Source organism: Cuculus canorus, chromosome 9 (genome assembly GCF_017976375.1).
Source record: "Cuculus canorus isolate bCucCan1 chromosome 9, bCucCan1.pri, whole genome shotgun sequence".
NCBI lineage: Eukaryota > Metazoa > Chordata > Aves > Cuculiformes > Cuculidae > Cuculus > Cuculus canorus.
The window spans coordinates 24684736-24705054 of NC_071409.1; the positions used below are offsets into that span (position 1 = coordinate 24684736).

The following is a 20319-nucleotide window of genomic DNA, read 5'->3' on the forward strand; positions in this document are numbered from 1 at the left end:
AAGAGGAACAGTCATCTCGGAGCCCTTGCTAGGGAGATTTGCCACATAGAATCGTAGAATACTTAGGATTGGAGGGGACTTTAAAGCCCATCCAGTTCCAACACCCTCTGCCGTGGGCAGGGACACCTCCCACTGGCTCAGGCTGCCCAAGGCCCATCCAATCTGGCCTTGAACCCCTCCAGGGATGGGGCAGCCACGGCTTCCCTGGGCAACCTGAGCCAGAGCCTCACCACTCTCGTCGTGAAAAAATTCTTCCTAATGTCTAGTCTAAATCTGCCCCTCTCCAGTTTATACTCATTACATGCCCTGTTCAGTTGTTTATTTCCTTATTGGTGAGAAGTACAGAAAGGGGGATGGTAATGTACTTTATATATTGAAAAATCCCTGTTTTATGTGTTAAATATAATTCAGCAGACTGGCTCGTCGAAGGAAAACGGTGAAGCTGTGCCGAGCTCTGTCTGACCTCGTGGTGTACACGAACTCTGTGGCAGCCCAGGATATAGTAGATGATGGTAAGGCTGCTGGCATGAGACCTAAATATGCCTTTTTCACTTTTCTGTTTGGACAGGAAACGTACCTGAGTTCTTAAGGTTTCCCTTTTTTTTCCTAAGACTTTTAAAAAGCAGAGTAGTTTGATACCTGTCTCATTTACTTAAATGTGTAGAAAGAGTAAAGCACCACCCTTTCCTTCTCTAGGAAATATCCTTTCCCTTGGCTTCTTCTGACATTCATGTGTTAGTAGCAATTTCAAAGCTTTTTCAGGTGAACCCTTTCCTGATTTCACAGTTTTATGGAATTTATTATCATCTTTTAACATGATCAATTTTAAGTAGCACTTACTAACATGATAGATTCGGAATAGATACTTATCTATTGATAAATAGATGTGCTACCTGTTCAGAACATGTGCAGTGGTTTCATTACACCAGTTAGAGGCAAAATGGAAGTTGAGAAAGTTGCAGAGGGATTTGTGGGAAAGGTCGCCAATGTATGTGACCAAACCGTGTGTGGAATTCTGAAATACTATACAATTAATTCCTAGTTTAATAGAATTAGTGGGAGAAATTGGAGAGGATGAAGAAGTGGGGAGAAACAGTCCATGAAATCCTACAAGAACATAGTCTTGTAGTGTTTTAGTGTCATTGTTCTGAGCTGAGAGACGGCTCAGCTTTTTCCACAGGTCCAGATGTGGTTAGGTGGTACTGCTGAACCCATTTGATGGCTCGTGGCCCTCCAGAAGGGAAAGACCACTCGTCAGAGTGGTACTGCAGCTACTTTTCCTCTAGATCTTGTGCTTTCCTGATCCGAGCTGAAGACATGGGCATAGAGAGGTGGTACAGCTGAGTCGGTCTAACTGCTCCCTCGGAGTTGGGCACTCTTGCCTAGGAAGCTCTTCTGGTTAGTCTTCTTCCCCAGAGGGCAGACATGATCAAAGGGGGGTCTGTCTAAGAGGATAAAATGCTCACAGGGAAGACTTCAGAATTGGAAAAGATTCCTTGGATTATTTAGAGAAGGAATGAGTTTGCAGAAACCTCTGTGAGAGAAAACCAGGTTGAGTGCAGCTATTAATGTGTTACAGGGACGAGCAAAATCGGAGCCCTGCTGGGCCCGTCTTTCCCTGACCTGTAAGCTCTTCAGTCAGATAGTCCTGATCATGCCGCCTTTAGTAGGTTTCTCTATAGATTCTTCATGGCTATCACGTCTGGGGTTCTGCGGGGCAAAAGGCCCTAGCAATTAGCATAAGCTCTTGCTTGGCTTTCCTTGTAAGTCTGCGAACTTGAGGGTAGAAAAGAAGATCCTCCTGGAAGGGGAAGCCGGTGCCCTTCAGTTATGCAATGTCTGTGATTTCCATGTGACAAAAGATACTGTCATTGTAACTTTGGACCAAATCTGATATTTCCCTTGATGAATACCAGTACAACTGTGGTCTCACGTGCTGGGATCGGTTTCTGACTCTTCTTGATTTAACAAAACACACAGGATCAACAGGGAACGTGCTATCATTCAGTGAAACGAGAGCCCACCAGGCAGTGCAGCAGAAGGCCGAACAGTTTATGCTTTACAACCAGAAGCAGCTTACAAGGGTCTATCCATCAGCCTATCGGATTGACTCCAGCAATTTCAATCCTTTACCATACTGGAATGTTGGGTGCCAATTAGGTAGGTATTGCATGGATAACTTATTTCTCATTTCTTGTGTATGGTGCTACGTAAATATCTTATACCCGAGTCTTCTCTTTCAACAGTGGCACTAAACTATCAATCTGAGGGACGCGTGATGCAATTAAATGATGCAAAATTTAGGGTAAACGGCAACTGCGGTTATGTCCTCAAACCTCAGCAGATGTGCAAAGGTAATGTCCCTCTATACATTTATCACTCTGAGTGTCAAGTCTTTCAGAAAATGTCTTTATGGTGAAGTTACCAAGACACAAGGAAGAAATATAAGAGCGTGTGTAGAATCTCTAGACTCCATAAATTCATAAGCTTATTTTACTTCAGAACAGAAAAGGTGCTAAAGTCTCAGACTATGTAAGTACCAGCATATAATCTCTTGCTGTTATAATAGATATATTTTGAGGGTTCCATCTTAATATGTGTTTAAAAAATGAAAAGGACTTTCTAGTGTAGCCAACTGCAAGCAATAAGAACAAGGCTTGCAGTGGCCCGGGACCAGGTGTCCAGGCCTTGGTCCAGCTCTCAAGCAAGTCAGTAGAGTTTTGTTCTCTTTAAAAGGAATTAATTTGGTCCTCAAAGTGCTGTTAGAACAGGAGCCAGTGATTTTCAGTGTAATGCAATGACAATCCTTCCATAATTTGAGGACTTGGAATCTGAGTGTCCCCCTATATCTCTAAATAGTTTTCTTAATGGGGCCATAAGAAGTAGTGGAGTTGCTTGAAAGGTACTTGAGAAATGGTAGAGGGAGTTTGTGCTGCGGCTGCGGGAAGCAGCTTACTCAACCCTAGTTGGTTGTTCTCATTAACATCTGGGCAGCCGATTGGTTTCTGACTCTTCTGATCACAGTGCTGATCTGGGTTATAACTATTGGTGTTTTTTCTTTGAAGCTACCACTTTAGAGAATAAAGTGGGATTTTTTTTTTTCTAAAAGGAGTCTTAATGTTGCAAAGCTCTACTATTAGAGGGGTCCTTTCTGTCTTGTAATCATGTAAACAAGAGCTGCTCAGCTCAGTAAAGGTTATAACAAAATGGAATGGAGTTTTAAAATTCATTAACAGCTGCTCCGTACTCCCTAAGTTACTTGCTTGTGACTGACTTTTGGCTATATCTGTGCATCTTAGGGGATAATATTTATTCTCTATATCTTTTTCTTTTCACTTCTCATTCCTTGCCATCTTTTAGGCACATTCAACCCCTACTCTTCTGATCCACTTCCTGCCAGTCCTAAAAAGCAGCTTATTCTGAAAATCATCAGTGGACAGCAGCTTCCTAAGCCTCCTGACTCAATGTTAGGAGACAGAGGAGAGGTAAGATACTCTTGATGCCAACAAATGCTTCCATGAGAGGTCCCTGGAGTGACGTGGCAGTGTGTGGCTCAGAGGAGCTTCCTGCTTACTTAAATATACTAGTAAACTTCAGATGTTGTCAAGATTTTGATCACTGAATACTATGTTTTCCCAGAGTCTGTATCGTATGTGTGATATTTAAGAACTAGTTAATTTGGTATTTTAAGAGTGACTTTTTTTTGAAAATTAGTCATGTCTGGCTATAGCTCTTGAGACTACAAACCATGCATCAGCTTGCATTTCTTGAAGCTATTGACCATGGGTTTGCTGCTTGAAGATCCACGTGATTCCAATGGTTTTGAATTGTCATATGAATTTAAATTAACTCTCTGCATGACTTGCTTTAAAAATTGACTTTCACTGGTATCATTGGCTTGCTTTTAAAATACTTTGTTTTTAAACAATAGATAATAGATCCTTTTGTTGAGGTGGAAATTATTGGGTTGCCTGTTGACTGCTGTAAAGATCAAACCCGGGTGGTTGACGACAATGGTAAGATGACCTACCTGATTTCATCTTCTTAGAGTAAAATATTGAGTAATTATAGATGATTCAGTATCTGGTTTTACTTTCTAAATTGCAAAGCTTCTTATCCGATGGAATCAAATGATTGTATTTTAACAAATTAATTCTCCTTTCTAGACAGGGAGACAGACAAGCAAGAGGTGAAGAAAAAGAACTGTTCAATACAATATCGTTCTCTTCGATTGTTCTTAAATCTCCTTTATGGAGAAATTCCGATTTTTATTTATTTATACAAAATATCTGTATAACTTCAAATGAAATGAAAACAAGTCATGTCCTGGCAGTTCCATTGCCACCTCAGCCTTCCTGAGAAGGAAATGAAGAGCAGAGTGGGGATAGCTTATTGCAGCAGGAGAGATGGCCATCTGTTCTTATAGGCAGCTGCAAAACCATGGGGAAAAAAGGGAGTAGTTCCCCGTACCTTGGAATCCCTGCCAGCTACCCAACCGGAACCATTTGATTTGTAAAAGCAGTCCAAGAGACAGATCTCTCACTTACAATTAATGGAGATTGAGAGCATCTAGATAAGCAATAAGTAATGAATATTCATTTGTGTATTTGATCTTGTTTCTTATGTGTCTTGTTTCTCATGCCTCTTGCTATGTGTCATGAAAATTGAAGCTCACGCTTTCTATGGACTTGTTTCCCCAAATTTCTGTTCTGTTTTACAGGGTTTAATCCTGTTTGGGAGGAAACACTCACTTTTACCATCCACATGCCTGAAATAGCTTTGGTGCGATTTCTTGTTTGGGACCATGACCCTATTGGGCGAGATTTTGTTGGACAAAGAACTCTGGCCTTTAGCAGTCTTGTGCCTGGTCAGTCCCGGTTGTTTTCCTTGACTTAAGAGACCTAATCCCTTTGAACTTAAAGATATTATGAGCATAAGATATGTGCTTTTATCTCTGAGATATTGTGTATGATCTTGGGCAATTCTGGCATCGTAGAGTGTGGATTCACCAATACTTGAAGGAGTTTGGGTGTCTGCTTTCGGAAGTTGCTGCTGGTGTCTTATTTATAACTGGAAGGCAATTTGTGCTGAGGGGCTTGGAAAACCTGTGAGAACATAGATAATTTTTACTAAAGGCTTAAGTGACTTACTGTATATACTTCTCTTTTATAGACAATTATTGCCAGTTGTGACTAAGGTGCAAGCTGGTGATTCTTTGTGGTGCAATGCTTTTGTTTTCCTAGGTTATCGTCATGTGTATTTAGAAGGACTGACGGAAGCATCCATATTTGTTCATATAACCATTAATGAGATCTATGGAAAGGTAGGTCTATCTGGAAATTTACATCTTTTCTGACTCTCTCTTGGTCTAATTCTTGTGATAAAAATGGATTTAAAGGTACCACAGAACCTTACAAGATTCGTGTGCTTTAATATTAATTCTTACAGTTTAGGTTCAGGCATTTTGATGTTGGATTAGCAGTACCTTGCGTGTTCTCGCACTGATCAGTATAACGTTTAAACAAATTATTCATATCCTATAGCAATGAAAAAGCACAATATCTGATTCTCTGTTGCCCTCAACCTGATGTCTTCATTTATACTGATATCTGAATAGCTATCTACATACACTGCTATTTTTAGAGGCTAATTTAAGTTTTAAATCTCTTGGATTCTAGTGCATGCATTTTCCTTATCTGCAAGATCATCAAAGAAAGCTCAGTGGAACGCAAGGAAAGTTTAGTGGAAGGAGACAGAAAATAACATAGACAAGGCCTAGGGGCTGAGATTTCAAATAATCCGGATCCTCGCTTAACTCCACTACCTTTATCCTCACTGATCTCATTAGGTCACCGAATGATCTAACGATGGCCCTGTAAACCACTTAGATGTCTGTCTTAGTCTTGGTATCCTTGTCTCAGCGCAGGGACCAGCGTTTCAATGTGCTCATCTGCTCTTGCCTCTGTGAGTGTTCCTTCTGCCAGCGAGGACAGTGGAGAGGCAGTGGAGGGAACAGCACTGACCATGTCCAACTCGTACATGTGCTGTGCACAAAGATAAGGTTTTAGTATTTGAGGTAGACTTCATTACTCATAAATCAGTGTAAAAAGAAAAAGCAGTATTAAGCAGGTTGGAATGCATCTGCAATATATACCTGGGTCTGTACACATCAGGGTATATGTGTGAAATCGTCCAGGTTTGGGATAATATGTAGGGGAGCCTGTTTGGCCGCTGTCCTTGGCTCATGTGCTCTTCAAAGAACAGTCAAGAAAAATAGTAAAAAGTAGCTTCTTAGGGGAACCAAGTGATGATAAAAGAGAGGAGGAAAATAAAAGACCTGTTGAGTTTCCATCTCCATATCAGTCTGTTCATCTAATGCTTACCTTAATGATGGGCTATATTATTGTTCCTAATGTGTAAACAAAGGCTGAAGGCACATTTGTATCCTTATAAATGAGGGTATATGGTCAGGTTTCTGATTGACTTTAGACTGATAAATAGTTCTAAATTATTTGCTGTAGAGGGATTATGTTTACAGCTGATGGTTGTACTGTTACCTTATTTGCTTGTATTATGACAGTCTTGAAAACATTAGCCAAATGTATTTGCATTTTTTTGCCTTTCAGTGGAGCCCTTTAATCCTCAATCCCAGTTACACAATATTGCACTTTCTAGGAGCCACAAAGGTAGACTTCCTTAGCATGCACTTTGCACTTGCTGAGCGCAGATTTCTCGAATGGTTCCGAATCGCATGATCTGCAGCTACCAAGCTTATATCATTCTTCATTCAGACTCTGAAACATTTGAATATTGCTTTGATGAAGCCCATGCATAAAATTCTGCCTTAATATGTAGCCTGTCACTGCAGTACACTTCTTGCAGTCTTGTCGTCTCTGATTAGGAGTCTTTGAGTAAACCTCTGTTGTAATTGTGGCAGGCTGCCATCCTAATGAGGAGGAATACGGACATGCATGAATTCATGGAGACCTGTGCTGATAGTTCTTTGGTCAGAGTAGATGTGAATTGCTTGGTGTGAATTCTTGCTTTGCTGCATTTTTAACTTTGTCTTCATCATTCATAAATACCCTGACAGCAGCGCTTTTCATGGTGCTCATTATATAACGGACTGAACTCACTCAAAACTGTTTATTCTTGTCCTTTCAGAACAAGCAACTGATAGGACTCAGAGGGTTGTTTAACAAGAACCCCAAGCACAATTCTGCTGAAACCAGCGGGCACTACGTACGAAAGCGATCTATTGGTGATCGAATTCTCCGTCGCACAGCCAGTGCACCAGCAAAAGGTAGAAAGAAAAGTAAGATGGGTTTTCTGGAAGCTACTGAAATTAAAGACAGTGCATCTGAGCCAATAGACTTGAAAGACAAAGAAGGAGTTGTAAGACGTACAAGCCGGAGTTTGCAAGCACGTCCTGCTTCTATGCCTGTGGACAAATATCTTCTTGTAGGGCTGCCATGCCCGGAAGATGAAACCACCCAAGATGCCAAAGGAAAAGAAAACACATCCGGTAAGATGCTCCCAAAATTACTTCTGATGTAAGTAAGTTGAAGTAGTCTGTTAAAAGGCTTAATTCTGCAGTCCCTATGCCAGTAGTTTTGCATAACTCAAATAAGAGTTACTGGGCAAAATTACATATGCTCAAGATTGCAGCTCCTCACGCTCTTTAAGTGAGGCCCTGGAACGCTGTCTACTCTCCAAATTAGGCAAAGGAATTACAATAATTTCTACAAGTGCTCGTAAAAGGACACTTGCCATAATTCTTTTTATAATTTAAGAACCACCCTTCAGTTAAAGCTTCCTCAGTTTCTACTTTGCTCCTGTCCCTTTACTTATGGAAGCTGAGCTGCTGGCACAGTGGCTTTTCTCTTGCCGTTTTCAAGGAGGAAGAACAGCATGCAGCATATGTCTTTGGAAATACTGTGTGTAAAGACTGATGCAGAATTTCAAAGAGATGTAAAAGAGGGTAAAAGTAGGTCAAACTTTGTATTTAACAGTCTTAATATTTTCCTCTTGCCCCAGAGTATGTAATTTGATTAACTTAACCTAACATATGCTTTCCATAGCAGATCTTGGTCTTATTGAGTCTTATTGAGGTATAAGTTCATTCTTAAAATAGCTTTTTTTCCTAAGTGTATTCAGCAATAATACTCCTGGTTTTGAAATCTAGTTATTTCCTTGACTACAGCAAAGTTAGTGTGTTTTACCTGCTTAATATTTGAGTTACTGGAGGATTTAAATAAGTCTAGGAAACTTTGAATCTGGTGGAAGTGCTGTCTCCACCCTGAGCTTGTCCCTAGGCTAAGGTGTCTCTCCTCCTTTTTGGGGCTATTTTATTTGTTTGGGAAGAGCACATGCACTCATACAGGCAGTGAGGCTGCAGGGCCAGATGGATCCTCAGCTTCTGAGCTGCTCTGACAGTGCAGCGTTTGGGCAGTGTCCCTCAGGGCTGTTCCTCAGCTGGCACGAGACAGCCAGAAGCACCATCTGTCCTCCTTGGTAAGATGCTGAGAGCACACCAAGAACCTCTCTTGGCCTGAGATGAGTGACAGAAATGCTGCTCTGCTCTGATGATGTTCGGCTATGGAGCAGCAGCTTCGCCAACCATAGGAGCCACCTTAAAATAAGAGAACTACCAGGCCTAGACAAGAATGTGCTGTTAAGCCGCTTTTGTTCTACTTGCCCATAGTAGCGGTTTTGAAGGAACAAATAATCTGCACATTGCCCTGTAAAATAAGTTGCTTAGGAGAAAGAGCAAGCAAAATCGAAACAATTCATTTTCTGCCACCCTGAGAAGAAACCGTGGACAGGAAAAGTAATGTTCCCAGTAAAGGAAGTTCATTCCGAAATGCTGTGTTTGAAATTGAAAAATCTGCTAGATAAGCCTGTGAAGATGATACAACTCAGCTCTTCTTCACAATGCTAATACAATAATTTCTTAGATTGTTCTTCTTAAAGATGCTACAAAGATGCAAAATTATTCTAGAAGAAACTTCCGTACTTTTTGGAGATCGATCGCTCACAGCAAAATAACCTTTGCAGAAAACAAAATTCAAAATCTTGCTCTCATGAATGCCGTACGCCTGTAGGTCAAAAATTAAATCTTTAAATGGTAACGTTTTACAATTGCTATGTGTAAAATACAGTCTGGAGTCCATCTACTTGATGCTTTTCACTCAGCTCTTTTAAGCATGCCTCTTGTTTTGAACTATTATGTTTTTTAACAGAGCTGTTTTGTTCTGTCTTTATTGCCATGCTTCTTTATAGTACAAATCTGAATAGGAACACAGCTGAAGGTAATACTGTGTGCAAGCTATAATATGGTACCTCATCATTATTTGCAACCAATATTACATCACGTGCTTGATGTAATAGACATTCAAAGGAAGTTTCAATGAAATGCCTGCAGTTGTATTTTTTCCATTTATTCATATCACACAGATAATTTGTACTAAACCTACACAACCTCATAATTAAGTTCTGTCACAACTGTACCTAATTTTGCGTTCTCCATTTGTCTGTCTACGGACAAAATAGTTGTGATACATGGAACACGATATTGTATGCAACTAATATGTTCCTTATTTAATTTAGCCAACAGTGATGACAATCCAAATGAGAAGGAAACAAACTCCAAAGAATCTGGTTTTGCGTGTTCTGAGAAAACAGCAAATACTTCAAATTTAGCATCTCAATTTAAGAAAGATGACCAGAAGGAGAATACAACTGACTCTTTAGTACCACCTCTACAGGAGCAACCTGAAAATGTAGCTTTTGCAAGTGATGTAGCTGAAACAAATCACCTCATAGACTATCAGGAAAATAATGTCTCTGATGAAGTTGTCCCTCTCGTGCAGGGCTCTGATTTTGAAGTTTCCATAGGAAAAACAAATGACGAAACCCATGCAGATGATAAAAAGGGAGATGACATCAAAGGGCTTAAAGAGGAGGAGGAAACTCTTGGGGGGGCTTCCCTTTCTCCAAAAGTAGAGAGGGAAAATCACAACTATGACATCAAGAAAAGCACTGCAGCCCCTCTTTCTTTGACAGATATTTCTTCTACCATTTGCTCTGACAATCCTGATTTGCACTCCACTTTAACCATGCACGACAGTGACATTTCTCGCCTTATCGATGAAGTTTCTTTAACGAACGAGAGTGAAATGGATAGCGCTCTCTCGGCTCTGATCAGACAGTTTGATGTCACAGATGACCAAATTAATCTTGCCGCAGTCTCAAGCCTCCATGGCACTAACAGCCAGACCTTCAGTGTGGTGGCTACACACCCGCAGACGCTCACTGCGCATCTGAACAGTCCCTGTAACCACAACTTTACTACTACAAAATCTGTCAAATCCCCTTTATTCTCAACTCCAAATAGTACAGTGTTCTCCAGCCCTGAGACCGCAGACTACTCTGTGTACACGATTATCCATGAGGCTACTCTTACCCCAGCTTCGGAATGCAAGACCCACAGTGAATTAGTTTGCAACAAGAAGTTGAACAGTATGGAAAATAACTCGCCCAGCTGTCCTTGTCCTTCACCTCTCTCTTTGCTAAGTGCAAATCCCACAAGAAAATGTGGAATGAGCTGGGAAGCCCCTGAGTCTGCCAGTTCTTTTGCTTCCAATAGCCTCATCTTTGAGGAGACACTCGTTGACCCTCCCACTGGTGAAAATTCAGAAAGCAGCAGTCTTGTAGAAGTAGATGGGGATTCTCAAGAGCTCTTGGTAACTGCATGTGAGTACAAAAGAGAAGACATGAGCCAGCTGGCTTCCCCTTTGAAACTGAGGCAAAAGCAAGATGTTGGGCCTGGTGGTGAGAGGACCTCTGGGAACGGCGCAGCTGTTGAGCTCTGTGCTGCTGCTCTGTGCTGCTCAGATAACTTCAGGACTGCAGGGAGTCGGCTCCCTTTTCCAGCATGTGAAAACATTGGCTTTGTGTATCATCATCACTCAGATAATCAGAAAAACATAATGTGTGCCTCTGAGAGATCCCGGCTCGATGTACACTCACCGGTGCTCAAAAATGCTTTGGCTTTTCCTTCTCCTTCAGCCATCAAGCAGACGAGTCCTTGCAAATCCAAGAGTCTGGGTGACCTGACATCAGAGGATATTTCCTGCAATTTTGAAAGTAAGTACCAATACATAAGTAGGAGCTTTATCTCGTCGGGCATGAGAGACAAGAAACTGGCTGCTATGAAGAATATGAGACCGCATTCTACAGATGCTCTGACAGAACAGCTGAGGAAGCTGGTGTCCCTGGACCAGGAGGACAGCCATCAAACCCTGTACTCAAAGCAGATCGACGATGACTGTCCGAGGGCGCTGGTTAGAAAACTCTCATCCAGGAGCCAGAGCAGAGTGCGGAATATAGCCAGCCGTGCCAAGGAGAGGCAGGAGGCCGCCACCAAGCAAAAATGTCCTAATACAAACAGCGTAGCAGGCGTTGTCCTTCGGAACAAGCCCATGGCATCTCCTCACGTTATCAACAGGCATTCAACGGGCTCGTACATAGCCAGGTACTTGAATGGCTTCCCTGGGGAGGACATGGAGGGTCGAGGAATACCGGAGGGTGCGTGTGCTGCTTTGCACTATGGCTGTAGAGACCAGTTGTATACACATGATTCCATCCTGCAGCTGGAACCCAATAGTGATGATAAGCCTGAAATTTATTTCCTGCTGAGACTGTAGATTGTATAAATGTACATCTTCAATGTTTACAAACTATTTCATGGAAATGAAGGATTTTTAGCAAGAAACACTGTTTTGGGAGTTTAAATTATTTAGAAATACGATTTTATGCTAGCGATTCAGTCATGATTTAGTGTTCCCTTTCCTGTCAATGCTTTTGTAAATAGAAGCCAAGCTCCATCCTAATGTATGTACTTTAGAAATTATGAAATGAAGTAGTCTGGGGACTTGGTACGCAGTAAGCGTCATTTGTAGCTTTTTGTATTTGTAATGCATGTCATTTTTAAGCCGAGCACATCTGTGCTCAAAAGCCTACCGATGCGATGGATGCAATAGTGTTCTGTTTTCCCCATGAACTCTCCTACTGTTTGGAAAAACATTTTTAAGTGATTGTTTTCAGCCTTTTGTGCAAATTCTACTGAGCATAGTGCTTTCTGGTATTTTTAACCTCCTTGGGATTAGGCTGCTGCCCGACTCACGCTGCCCAACAAGCAGTGGTTTCAGAGTGGGACCCTTCATTAACATCACTGTTTTCTCTGTCTTGTACTTAATTGTTAATATTAATTTTACGTCTTTCCATGTGTGAACTAGGATTCTGCAGCGAACAATTTGTAGAATTAGTTAGTCCAAATTTGTGAGTAACGTGTAGGTTTGTCTTCTGCCTGCTCAATGAAGTGTAATGACACTTGTTTTCCTTTTTGGTCACTGTGTTGAATGCTCGTTTCAGGACAGAGTGGAATGTGGGAATAATTCTGCATTTATGAATGGAAAACACTTAATTTCTGCATATTTTGCTATGTATTTTTGCTATTGGTTGTGTGTGTAGCTTCAGTACGTTTCTGTGTTTGATTTTATTGCTTAACTGTTGACAGTCAGTGGAATATTTAAAACTGACATAGTAGAGTAAGTATCTCGACTGTCCATCTTTTTCTATGAATGCTGAAAGTGAATTGAGTGAGTAATTTCAAATACCTGAAGCTTCCCTATAAGGAACGAAATAGCTTTATTTTGGTTTTAAGATATTCTTTGTCTTGACTGTAAGTTTTTTCTTAAATGTAAAAGATGTAACTTTTACCTCTTTCTTTTGTAATGCAGAGTATTATTATTCTTGAAAATGTCATTAAAATAGATTTCTAAGCACCTGGTTACATGTTTACTGAAACCGTAGCAAGTACGGTTATGCTTAAACTAACCCTGGTTAGTGACTGCAGGCATCAGTCTCGTCATGAGCTTCCAGTAAGGTTTCAGAAATGGAAAAAAAAATCCATCATTTCACATGATAGTAACAGTTCGCAGCTAGAAATGAGCAGCTGAGCTCTTTCCCTTTCCTGGAGAGGATGTCATGGTTATTGAGGATGTCTAACTGCCTGCGTATTCCTATTTTGTTCCATTAAGGATATAACAGGTGCCACTGCCTGATGTTTTGATCACTTGGAAGAGAACAGCGTATTCTCTAAATATAAAGCATTTTTCCATGGAGGAACAGTATAGTACTGGTGTAGGGTCCAGTCTAAGTGCAGTCCTGTTTCTCTTTGAAAACGAGGTCAGAAAGTACGCTAATCCTCAAAGCCTTTGGGGCTATTCCTGTGCTTACTGTTACGTATCCGGTTAAGGTCTTCACAGAATTAGGAACCATTCCAGAAGCAGATGTCAAAGATGCTTGAAATCGCAATCCTCTAAAACTTCCTTTTCAAGCTGTCTTCCATCTGAACTGCAGGCAGCTATAAATTAGCTGGAAGAAACTGTTTGTTTTCTTCACTAAGGATCTGTACTATTCTAGTGTGCCTTGCCAAGTATTTCTCGAAGCAAAAATATGTTATGAATGCTGAAGGTGTTTTTACCCTTTCTCATCTAGTGCATACATTTGTTGCCTAGCAGGAAAAATCAGAAGAGGGGAATAAGCAATTGTTTCCACCTTGTAAAGGCTAGTGGTTCACATCCTAGGTTCGCAGGCTGAATTACATTTCTGCTTTATGAAAGAATGCAAAATGTAATCTGTTCAAGAACCCACAGAAAACGGTTAATAGCAGCAAAAATGAGACTGGAATATTATTTTTAAGATATTATTTTTTTGTAATTCAAAGGCAAAAAGAATCTGTAGTTAACCTTATGTGAGCCCCTGCTTTTAAGAACAGTAGAAAATACTCCTGGTGTTAGGGATCTGATTTTCACACTCCTCCCTGTCTGCAGAGGAGCCTGCTCTGACAGAAACGCGCTGCCAAGAGGTGAAAAGATCTGCTAGGAAGCTTTTGTTTCTTCTATTCATCGTAGCAGGTTGAGAAGGTGTTTATTGCCCAGTTAGATTCCCCACTGATGTATCGAAGAAGTAATGAAGTGGTAGGTATAGGAGCTATTTGGGATGGGGAAGGCATTAGAAATGAGATACTCATGAGAAATATAAGTAAATATAGTGAGCAGTATTTTTGAAAGAATTTGTTTTGTGTTGGTGTTCGTGCTGCATTTCAGCAGTGCTGAGGTGGTGTGATGTGTCTGATGTGGTTGATTGGATGAGGTGGTAAATCACATTGATTGCTCAGGAGTAACATTTTAATTCTGTATTTTCAAGATCACTTTTTTATGAAGTCCATCTGTAGAGCTCTGAGAGGACGGCAAAGCTGCCCAGCGCTTGAGCTGGGGTTATTGCTCTCCAGAGAAGCCTAAGCTGTTCCAAGATGGTTCAAACCAACCCACAAAACCAACAACCCCTCTGGTTTTCTCCACTGCAGTTCTTGTATTATCTGCTGTGAAGTTTCCTACCGTGAGGGCAGGCGTGAGGTGACACGTGGATGCTGTGTGGATCTAACCAGCCTGAGGCTGGTTTTGTTGCTCTCCTCTCGCAGAAGGATGACCACACCTTTCGTCTCTCTGATCTCACTCTAGACAGGCATCTATGCTAATTTTACTGCTTGCAGGATCATAATTGTATTGTATTTTGTTTACTAAAATGTTTCAGTCGGAAGGCTTCATTAGTTTCGCACTCTCATCTTAAAGAAAATTAAGTTGTAAAAGAGTAAAACATTTGGTTTAAAAAGAAGAAAGAAAAAAAAAGAGGGAAAGCTATTGAAAGAAAACCCAGAAGCATGTTTGGTTGGTTTTATTCTTGGCCTGATGCTCATTTGGATTTGTTTTGATAAGGTTTTAATGCTGTTCCCATTCGCAACAGAGACAACAATGTTCAAGACCATCCGTCCACACGTACGAGACAGTGTGGCAACGTGATTACACTGATTACAGATCTACTTAGACATGCAGAAGGAGAAATAAATTGAATTTCTATTAGAGATTATCTTTTAAAGTCCCCTGTTGATTGAAACAGAAGTAAATGAAAGCAGGCAGCGCCTGCACTGGAATTTGTGTGTTGTGCTTAAAGAGCCATGGAAGCTGAAATGTGTTCTAATATGTGAATTTACTATCTGGTAGAGCAGTGGACCAACCAGGAGCGTTTGCAGTCCAGGTACAGCTTACAGCTGTATTGCCTTGCCTTCTCTTGCTGTCTGTTCACAAGTGCTTTCATGCCAGATGGACAAGTGTGTATTTGAATGTATAAGAAGGGACTATGAAAAGAAGGAGGGGGCAGTGGTAGATGTTGCAGTGGCTTTATTAGACCTTCACTTGAGGAACAGTTGTTTTTTCATATATAAACCTATTTTCATTAGAGTTTACATATGACTTGACTCAATCCTAACAGTATTTCTAGGGTCCAGATTCAGCCTGTGGAGCGTGGTCTCTGCAAGTGGAGGTACTTTGATTTAATGCATGCCTTTGCTGCTGCGATTTACACCTATGTGTGAACGGTGAAGACATGGGAGTAAAGAGCAGTGGAAATGGTCTAAAGGAGTTTGAGATCTTCTATGGAATAAACTTTTGCATGTTGCTTTACTAAGCACTTGCAAATAAAGATAAATCCTGGTTTTCCTGGTGGGTGCATTTAAAATCAACATAGGAGTAGGATGATGTTCTTCCCAGAGGCTGCTCCACTGATGACCAAGAGCACCTCGCTGGGTCCCATCTGCCCTGTGCAGCGATACGAGAGAGCAGATGGCTTCAGGAGGGAAGTCCCCTCAGCTTGGACAAAACATTCATGCAGCATCGCATGGGGTTTTGTGTTGTTTCCCTATTACAATCAGTGCTGGAGATAAAACGCTGAATTAGATCTGCTCCATCGCCTTTGTGTGACGGTTATTTCCCTGAAGCTCAGTCGTTCCTGATTCGTGCAATATTCTGGAGTGGCATTAGCTGCGTGGTAGTTTAAGTACATCTGGATACCAACTTAAGTTTGTCAGTAAAGTCAGACAGTATTTACGTGATCTTGTTTTAAGGAATAATGGTCTTAAAGAAGCACATTTTAAGGGAAACAGATGTCTTGAAGCAGATGATTGAGTCATGCTTAGTTTTTCAAGTACTCATTTACTTACAGGCTTTTAAGAGTGGGTTCGTTCTTTTAATTTATTGTTTCACATCTTAAACATTTATAGCCAAAATCTTATTTCAGTTCAAGATGTATTAGTCTGAAGTTACACTTCTAAATTCAGTGGAGCAGTTCTGCTGAAAACTAACACTGCTGAGAAAACAGGATGCAAGGAGTTACAGTGCCTGCAACTGATGTTAATTTGACTTCTTTTATTTTCAGCATTACTAGATTTTTGCCAGTAAAATGAAAATTTAGTTGCATCTAAGTGGATCCTCTTTCAGGCCAAAGGTCAGTAGGAAAAGGGTATACAGTCAAGTGCTAGATTTGGGTTCTTTAAGTCAGTGTGGATCTGGGGTGTAACTGCTGAGGTTGGTGTTTCCCCAGATGTATGCTGGCACGGGAGTCAGTTTCTTCACTGCTTATCCAGGGTCAATCCATTTAAAGACGTTCAAAAGATTAGCACTGGAGATGGGAGTTTGATTTCAAACATGTTTGAGGAGCCTTTTACTTTTCCATATCTGATCTTCAAGTTGGGGTAATGCTGAGTAAGGAAGATGGTAATCAAGATCCTTGCATTTATTTTTTCTTGGGACTTGGATGTTAAATATTTAAATTATATGCCTTATCTTACTAAGGGTGAGAGCACATGTGCTGTTTTGAATTCATTTAAATAAATACAGTGACCTGCTCTCCCACTTTTTTCCTATCGCTCGAATGAGAACCTACTTATGCACAGCGTTTGCATCAAATGAGGCTTTGGAATTCATCAGCTGAATTCCTAATCCTGGAAGATAATCATTATGATTCTGTGGTTTGATCTGTGTAGTCGGTGGGCATGGTTCAGCCCACTCGGGTGCGTGTTGCCCTCTGGAGGAGGCGTCCATCCCTGGCCGAACGCGCAGGGGCATAAGGCGACTGGTTTTAACTGGGTAGTCATTCGCTTTCCCAAGCTGGAGCACAGAGTGCATGGAGATTGAGGATGTTTATGAAGCATGAGCGGAGAGAACCTGTTGTCCTACTATCTCACCGGATGAAGAAATGTCTGCTGTTCTCCAGAGATCTTGTCCTCAACTAGAAAGGTTGAAGCAGGCAGGGAATCTGCTGTGAATGAAAACCTAAATCTAAGAGCACTTTGGGATAAGGCTGCCAGCATCCTTCAAGAGGGAAAACAGACAAGGAGAAAATTATCTCCGGGCCACAGAAATAAAGCCAGGCAGGTGTGAGTTAAAGCTGCTGCATCAATTTACCCCACGTTGGAGTTGGGGGAACAGTGGAGCCATGGGAGCTTTGCAGTCTAACCCTTCCCCATGCACAACATGACAGAAGGTTGTGGAGGAATTCATCTTTCTGGATTTTCATGAAGCCAATACACGCTTTCATGAGATAAAACAAGATTTACTCATTAATATAGTTTTTCATTTGAAAGATCAATCCTCAGCAGTCTCCTTTGCCTCTGGTTGGTCTCCACGCTCTCTGTGCCAAGCAGAGTACTGAGCCAGCTTTGCAGCAGGAATACTGCTAGACTTGACAGCAGGAGTGAAGGGAAAAGTGATGCACACATGTTCCTTTTATTTCCTTGCTGAAAAGCACTTCTTTTTTTTTCACTCAAAAGATGTGAAAGTGTGTGTTTCTTTTGCCAGTAATTCCAACTCTGACATTATCAGGCCAGTAGGATGCAAGCCCTTCTCTGCTGTAGGTCTTTGCTAGGAATCGCATGGAGGGATTCAATCCAGTGCCAAATTAAATGGTTTCTATCTCCGTGACATTTTTGGCAGCACCTTCTGTTGCGCTTAATAGAGATGCTAAATGCTTAGCAAGATGAATAAATACAAGCAACAACCAACTTCTGCTTCTGAAGGTAAAGCTTTAAGCAAGGAATAACTATAAAATAGACCAACATTCTTAGTTGTTGGCCATACATATTGAGTGTATTTTCATTTTTGAAGTGAAAGAATTGTGGAGAAGGTGCTGTAAGCACGGCAGTTCTGGGGTTTTGATCTATTGAAGCCTGCCAGGTGCAACAGTCCAGAGACTGCAGTTGCTGAATGGATATACATTTTGGAATTGTATCATTTCCAGAGATGGAGTAGTGTGGAAAGGCTTGAGAGAACCCATCTGTACTTTCCTATTCTCTCAGGATGTTTACAGGAGGAAACGTGCTTCTTGCCTGTACTTTTAAAGATGCACATTGGTTAAGAGTAACAGACTTTTATCTTTATAAGAGTACAACAGACTGGTACTTGGACATAAGAAAATAATCCTAACAGAAAGCACACTGGATATTTTTATCACAATACACTGAATTAAGCAGGATTACTCAGTGTGTAAGTTCATTAAAGCCTTTATGGCTTCCTCTGAATGTGGACTGAACTTTGAAAACTGGAATTAAAACTCTAAGGGCAGGAATTACCTGCTGCAACACCTGTGCACAGGATGCTAAAGAACAGGTTACATCCTCATCTTCATTCTTTTGTGACAATGTATTGTCTCAATGTGCTTCTAATACTCCAATATCTCATTGAATCGCGAAGAAAATTTCCTGTTTTGGAGGCACAGCCCTTCTGCAGTCAGGTAAGGGACTCCTTACGCTGCACTGTGTGTGCGTGATGATGGTGGCTTGAGTGGTGGGTCCAGAGAAACGGAGAGGCTGCGCTACTCTTCAGTGGGTAATAACAGAGAAAGGAGAGCCTGGACCAGAACCACTAAAGAATCCAAAAGGATTTGTGTTGCCTTATGCTATTCCTGTAAGCAATGGGGAAGAATGTTCCAAAAGGCTTTTAAACTCCTTTTGGACATCCTTGAATGCAATTCCTCTGAAAAACAGAAAGCACAAGTCAGGAGGAACACCTTCAGCTGTGGTGTTTATCAGATTCCATGCCCTCTAAATCCCTCTGTGTTTGAACTTGGCATTGCTACTCTTTTTGAAATAGAACTCCGTCCTTCTGTTCAAAACAAATGTGTGCTAAGACAGTTGATGCTTTTGTTCCCAAGAAAAAAAAAAAGTTTGACTGTTTTTTTACCTTTAAGAAAGAGCTTTGCCTTGTGGTTTTGCTCTGAATTGCTTCTCTCGATGTGTTTGAGTCCATATACTGATCAATGACAGCTGCGATATTGAAGAAAACAAAGCCAGATTACCTCTAGAAAGTCCTGTTGCTTTATTTCTCGAAGCTGAAGAAAAAGCAGCTGCCAGTCTCTTAGGCGACTGGCAAGTAAAGCCCTGTCAGTAAGTCTGACTTGCTGTGAAATATTGGTAAACAAGCAGATACGTTAACGGTAGCCAAGTTTAACAAGATCCCCACTTATTATCCTGTCATTTTTGTGGAAGAATATGCCGTTGCTGTCAGATCCATCTGTTCAATTGCACAGCCTGTGCATACAGATTGCCCGGTCTCACACGTGGGGAGAGATTTTGGAGAACTCTGAAATTGAGACGAAAAGATGAATAGAAGGTCTGTTAATAAATAGTTAGAACTCAATTTAGATAATTGAGCGTTTGGCTGAGAGCAGCCAGGCTTTATCTTGTGTAGTGTGAAAAATCTGGTTCTCCAGCCCTTTGCAAACACAATTTGTTGTTGTCCACATAGATCAAATGTTATCTGCAGCTTGGTTCATCACAATATGATACAGAGAGGAGGCAGCCGAGAGAACATTGCTGGGAAAAGCTGTAAAAGAAAAGCGTGTAAGAAGGTATGAATTTAAACATTTTTTTCTTCCCCAAAATAGTCAAAATGACCTGATCGCTTGCCATAAAAATCTCTACTGGTGCAGTGGGAATACCTTTCTTGAAAGTGATGGTATTGATGAGTTAACAAATGCTAGAGAGAATTCAAGGGATAAATATATATCCCTAAGTATATTCTATGTTTCCTTATCCTGTTCCATCACAGAGGCTGAAGGAAAGTTTCTGGGCAAGAGAATAGTTGCCTGAAGGGTCTCTTCAACAAAACCAAAAGGCCACAGTCAGATTCTGATGGGGTGTGTGAAAATGAGAGCTGGCAAGAGGTTGTGTTCCTGGGCCTCCTGCAGAGGAGAGACCACTGGAAAAGTAATTGGGGAATCCAAACCGGTTATTGTGCAATTTCATTCACAATAAAGAAACAAACAAACAAACAAACAAAGGCTTGAATAATCCTAAAACCGATTCAGTAAAAAATTAATCCTATTGCTGTTTTCTTCCACAGTGGTGAAGCTGTTCTGTCA

General features: G+C 41.0%; 1 protein-coding gene across 10 annotated transcripts in view; it reads left to right on the forward strand.

Annotated features, from left to right (window-relative positions):
• PLCH1 (phospholipase C eta 1) overlaps positions 1 to 12838 on the forward strand; it is a 76615-nt gene extending 63777 nt beyond the window's left edge. For 5 of the 10 annotated variants that reach the window (XM_054074884.1, XM_054074885.1, XM_054074887.1 and 2 more), the window contains 9 exons: positions 412 to 512; positions 1981 to 2160; positions 2247 to 2354; positions 3361 to 3485; positions 3932 to 4016; positions 4721 to 4867; positions 5244 to 5323; positions 7165 to 7525; positions 9610 to 12838. In XM_054074884.1, the coding sequence (XP_053930859.1) occupies positions 412 to 512; positions 1981 to 2160; positions 2247 to 2354; positions 3361 to 3485; positions 3932 to 4016; positions 4721 to 4867; positions 5244 to 5323; positions 7165 to 7525; positions 9610 to 11708 (3286 nt within the window). In that variant the 3' untranslated portion in view covers positions 11709 to 12838. Of the gene's footprint in view, positions 1 to 411; positions 513 to 1980; positions 2161 to 2246; positions 2355 to 3360; positions 3486 to 3931; positions 4017 to 4720; positions 4868 to 5243; positions 5324 to 6626; positions 6687 to 7164; positions 7526 to 9282; positions 9312 to 9609 lie in introns of all 10 variants that reach the window. The other 5 variants (XM_054074891.1, XM_054074890.1, XM_054074886.1 and 2 more) reach the window with 3 other exon arrangements.
• Positions 12839 to 20319: the final 7481 nt, after the last annotated feature.